This window comes from Sinocyclocheilus rhinocerous, unplaced genomic scaffold, assembly GCF_001515625.1.
Source record: "Sinocyclocheilus rhinocerous isolate Xijiao unplaced genomic scaffold, SAMN03320098_v1.1 scaffold174, whole genome shotgun sequence".
Lineage (NCBI taxonomy): Eukaryota > Metazoa > Chordata > Actinopteri > Cypriniformes > Cyprinidae > Sinocyclocheilus > Sinocyclocheilus rhinocerous.
The window spans coordinates 132361-138224 of NW_015646289.1; the positions used below are offsets into that span (position 1 = coordinate 132361).

The following is a 5864-nucleotide window of genomic DNA, read 5'->3' on the forward strand; positions in this document are numbered from 1 at the left end:
GACTTACTACAGGTGAAAGTTTGCCAATATCACTCTTACTGTACATACAGTACATAATTATTCTTAGAAAACAATTACAGTAATTCACCATAAGGGTTTTTTTATGTTCCAAAGGTTGTAGTACGTTTGAAGTTACAAGGCTTACTTACTACAGGTGAAATTTTGCCAATTTCTTTCTTACTGTATGTACAGTACATAATTATTCTTAGAAAACAATTACTGTAATTCACCAAATGAGTTTTTTTCAAGTTCCAAAGGCTGTAGTACGTTTGTAGTTGCAAGGCTTACTTACTACAGGTGAAATTTTGCACATTTCTTTCTTACTGTACGTACAGTACATAATTATTCATAAAAAACAATTACTGTAATTCACCAAAAGGGTTTTTTCATGTTCCAAAGGTTGTAGTACATTCCTAGTGACCAGACTGAATTGCTACACATGAAATTTTGCCAATATCTCCCTTACTGTACATACAGTACATAATTAATCTTCAAAAACCATTACTGTAATTGAACAAAAGTCTACAAGGCTTACTTACTACAGGTGAAATTTTGCACATTTCTTTCTTACTGTACGTACAGTACATAATTATTCTTAGAAAACAATTACTGTATTTGCCCAAAAGGTTTTTTTTATTTTCCAAAGGTTGTAGTACATTCCTAGTGACCAGACTGAATTGCTACACATGAAATTTTGCCAATATCACCCTTACTGTACATACAGTACATAATTATTCTTAGAAAACAATTACTGTAATTGCCCAAAAGTTTATTATTTTATTTTACAAAGGTTGTAGTACATTCCTAGTGACCAAACTGAATTACTACACATTAAATTTTGCCAACATATTCCTTACTGTACATACAGTACATAATTATTCTTGGAAAACAATTACTGTGATTCACAATAAGGGTTTTTTTAATGTTCCAAAGGTTGTAGTACATTCCTAGTTACAAGACTGACTTACTACAGGTGAAATTTTGCCAATATCTCCCTTACTGGTTGTTTAAGCGACGTACACTGGTATTGCGGCATTTTAAAAATTCATATCATAACAAAAATAAACACCGGTATTCGGTATGAACCGGTATACCGCCCAGCACTAATATATATATATATTATTTTTATTTTTTTATTTACTTTTTAACATTTTTTATTGTTCACTTGAGTTATTATTTTTCGACTAATACGGTTAGTGGTAAAAATAAGTTTGATATAAGTGCACTGCAATCGACACTCCAGTAAAGTCATGTGACTCATGTCACGTTTCTTTATAGAACACTATATGCAATAGATTGCTTTAAAGCAAGCAGCTTTACAGTATTAAACATAAAAAACATGTATATGAATATGTGTAGAATATGTATATCTCAATATTTTAAAGAATTACAAAAGCTGAATAATCAACCAAAGCCTACTGATTAATCAGTGAAATAATGATGATTAGTCAATTAATCATTCTAATAATTTTTGATTAATTAATTATCAAAATAATCATTTGTTGCAGCCCCATTAATGCAGTGCAGGAAAATAATTATTTGATCCCCTACTGTTTTTGTGAGTTTACCCACATAAAAAGAAATTAAGGGTCTATCATTTTTATGGTAGGTTAATTTTAACGGATAGAGACGGAATATCAACCAAAAAACACCTTATAATAAGGTTATAAATTGATTTGCATTTCAGTGAGTGAAATAAGTATTTGAATGCCAAGCAAAACATGACTTGGTACTTTGGTGGAGAAACCCTTGTTGGCAAGCACAGAGGTAAGACGTTTCTTGTAGTTGGTCACCAGGTGTGCACACATCTCAGGAGGGTTTTTGGTTTACTCCTTTTCACAGATCCTCTCTAAAAGGCTGTGTTTCAGTAAATTTTTTTATGCCCTTCACTCGCTAACTTCCCTCCGTCTTGTTTACTCGGATGTACGTCATTGCTTATGTTGCGGAACCCTTGCAATGGGCTGAATTGGAACACCCTAAGCCCTTGATCACTTGGGATCCAAGAGTTGATTTATTTATTCATTTATTTTCCATTTTGAATTTTTTTCATGCAGCATTCAGTATGTAGGTATGTATGGGCTATTTTAGCCCAACTGCCTTGAGTTCATTAACAAGCTCCTCCTGTGTAGCTCTGGGCTGATCCCTCACCTCTCTCATCCTCATCCTTACCCCATGAGGTGAGATCTTGCACGGAGCTCCAGACCGTGGGTGATTGATGGTTAATTTGTATTTCTTCCATTTCTGAATTATTGCACCAGCAGTTGTCCCCCTCTCACCAAGCCTCTTGCTGATGGTCTTGTAGCCCATTCCAGCCTTGTACAGATCTACAATCTTTGACAGCTCTTTGTTCTTGCCCATGGTAGTGGGAGAGGTTGGAATGGAAGATACAGATTGTGTGGACAGGTGTCTTATACACCCAACAAGATGACATTAGGAGTAACTTCTTAAAGTGACAGGACTAATCTGTGTTCCACATGGGCACATAACCAATCTGTGGGAGCCAGAATTCTTGCTGGTTGTTCAGGATCAAATTCTTATTTCACTCAATCAAATGCTAATCAATATATAACCTTTTATGTAATGTGCTTGTTTTTTTGTTTTTTTTCTCCCTCTCTGTTAAAATAAACCTACCATGAAAAATTATTTCTTTGTAAGTGGGCAAACTTGCAAAATCAGCTGGGGATCAAATAATTATTTCACCCACTGTATATTGCCAGCACAGGTGTCTTATACACCCAACAAGATGACATTAGGAGTAACTTCTTAAAGTGACAGGACTAATCTGTGTTCCACATGGGCACATAACCAATCTGTGGGAGCCAGAATTCTTGCTGGTTGTTCAGGATCAAATTCTTATTTCACTCAATCAAATGCTAATCAATATATAACCTTTTATGTAATGTGCTTGTTTTTTTGTTTTTTTTCTCCCTCTCTGTTAAAATAAACCTACCATGAAAAATTATTTCTTTGTAAGTGGGCAAACTTGCAAAATCAGCTGGGGATCAAATAATTATTTCACCCACTGTATATTGCCAGCTTTTTTTTTTTTCATTCAGAAACTCTCAAATGAGGAACTCGGGTGATGGATCATGAGATTTCCATTCTCTAATGAATTCCACTCCCACATGTGACCGCCCCTAAGTTTTGATGAAAGCGAATTTTTTTTCTGGTAGTTCGTTTCATATTTTTTCCTGAAAATTTTGAAACTATTTATATGAATATTTTCCTATTTGTTTTATAATAATATATTGCCAACACTTTTTTTTTTTTTCTTTTTTTTTTAATAAAGAGTTATATTAAATGATTACATTACATCTTTCTAAAAATCATAAAACTTATTAATATTTTTATATGAATATTTTGCTAACTCTTTTTAATCAGCTATATTAAAAGATTACATTTAATCTTTCTGAAAATTGTGAAATTTTTTTATATTCATATTTTCTTGTTCATTTTTTTATATTCATATTTTGCCAGCTCTTTTTTAACCAGAAAATTGTGAAACTTTTTATATTCATTTTTTATTAATATATTGCCAGCTCTCATAGTTTAAAAAAAAATACATTAAATCTTTCTGAAAATTGTGAACATTTATTTTTATATTAATATTAAAGTTTTGCAATCATATTGAATAAGAAATATTTTTAAATAAAATAATTATAATGCATCGTTTTTCTATCTTTTTTTTTTTTTTTCAACAGATAGCCCAGATTTTGCTGGAAAACAGTGCAGATCTTAAAGGCAGGGGTGTGTGATTTTTCAAAAACACTTTAGAAAACTGATTCGGGCCGAATCGCAAAACAAACTTGTAGCCAATCAGCAATAAGGGGCGTGTCTACTAACATTGGGTTAGCTTTGTTTCACAGAACTAATCGTTGCCTGGGTTGCGTACGTATATGTGGGGCGGAGCTATCAAAATAGGGGCAAGACCCTTTTGGGGTAGGGGCGTGTTTGTTTTGGTGATTTCAAATATCAACATTGGCTACCAGAAATCACTTACTCTGCCTTTAATGCGACGGACAAACTGGAATCCACACCTCTACACAGAGCATCTGCCAAGGGCAACTACTGACTCATTCAGCTTCTTTTGAAAGAGAGTGCTTCTACCAACATTCAAGACTCGGAGGGAAACACTCCACTGTGAGTAGAACTACTGTGTAGCAGTGTTCTTTATTGGCTCATAATTATATATAAATGCTTCCTCAGAGCAGTTCTGCATGAGCTTCTTATTGTTTTTGCCAGTCATCTTGCATGTGACGAGGAGCGAACAGAGGCTGCAAAACTCCTTGTGGAACATGGTGCCAGCATCTACATTGAGAACAAGGAAAAGATGACGCCTCTACAAGTGGCTAAAGGTGGCCTGGGATCTGTGTTGAAACGGATCGTAGAGAGTTGATGGACCCCGAGCAGAAATGGAGCAATGCACTTAGAGCTGTTAATCAAGCTGCTGTTCAAGTAGGATGGATACTTGTTTATGAGAGTATTTGAAAGAAACACAGTAAAGGAACTGCTTTGTGGTGGAAGTTTTTACAGTTGTTTGCTGAAAAGAAGAATGATGTTGTGGTCAACGTTCACTTTTTGGCAGTTTAAAAGCTCACGACTTGATATGTTGGTCACTTTTCGTGCGTTTTATTGAGTACATGAGTTTTAGATTTACAGATAACATTCTGATTATTATTACTTCAGCAATGGATGCTTTATTTCTTTTAAACCTAAAGCTGATTTTGTTATTGGTTAATCACTTAAAATGTAATTTTTAGGTTTGCATCTCTGTGCAAAAATCAAGAATCTGAAAATGTTTTGTGGTTTCCACAAAATTATTAATCAGCACAATTGTTTCTTGAGCAGTAAATCAGTATATTTGAATGATTTCTGAAGGATCATGTGACACTGAAGACTGGAGTAATGATGCTGAAAATTCAGCTTTGCATCACAAGAATAAAAAATGTTTTACAATATATTCAAATAGAAAACAGTCATTTTAAAATGTAATAATATTTCACAATGTTTCTCTTTGTATTTTTGATCAAATAGCAGCCTTAGTGAGCATAAGGGGCTTTTTCTTTTAAAAATGGCGACTAACTTTTGAACTGTAGTGTATATTATACAATTAAATGCTGTACATTTATTCTTTGTCATTCAGCTAGTACTTTTCACTTTTTCATATTCAATATACTCAAGCTTCTGGCCTTTCTTTTTCTTTTCAAAGAAATATTGGATATGTATTTAAGCAGACTTCCTCTTACAACAACTGTTATAGTTTTAGGTTAGTAACAAAGGAACTGCTAACTGAACTCATTTAAAAAAAAAAAATTTTAAATCCTATGAATGCATTTCATACAATGCCAGTTTCAGCAGCCAGCTTGTCAGCAAAAGTTGCACCATGTAAAATAGGGTAGTGGTGAAGAAAACTTCCTCAGACTATAATCCACTGTTCACTCCAATTCCCCATGACGATATCGAACAGGGAACATAAAAAACCCATCACGTGTCGTTCTTACGTTTTAGGCAGTGGTACGCCTCCATTGAAATTGAATGGTGGTTACAACCCTACATTCTAGCTCCAAATCCTGTATCAACCAGTCTCGACATTCTCAACCATTTAGATTATATTTATTAATATAAAAGACACTTGGTTAAGAAACTCACAAATAAGGAACACAAGTGATCATAGGCAGAGGGTGAACCAGCTCCAGGGTAAGGCTAAAAGCAGCCAAATGTATTAAAGGGGTCATATGATGTTCCTAAAAAAAACATTATTTTGTGTATTTGGTGTAATGAAATGTGTTTATGCGGTTTAAGGTAAAAAAAAAAAAACACATTATTTCCCACATAGTGTACATTATTGTTTCTCCTCTATGCCC

General features: G+C 33.9%; 1 protein-coding gene across 1 annotated transcript in view; it reads left to right on the forward strand.

Moving 5' to 3' along the window:
• LOC107707181 (26S proteasome non-ATPase regulatory subunit 10-like) overlaps positions 1 to 3755 on the forward strand; it is a 6469-nt gene extending 2714 nt beyond the window's left edge. Inside the window, exon 3 of the mRNA XM_016511117.1 lies at positions 3702 to 3755. Coding sequence (XP_016366603.1) covers positions 3702 to 3755 — 54 coding nt within the window. The remainder of the gene's footprint in view (positions 1 to 3701) is intronic.
• Positions 3756 to 5864: the final 2109 nt, after the last annotated feature.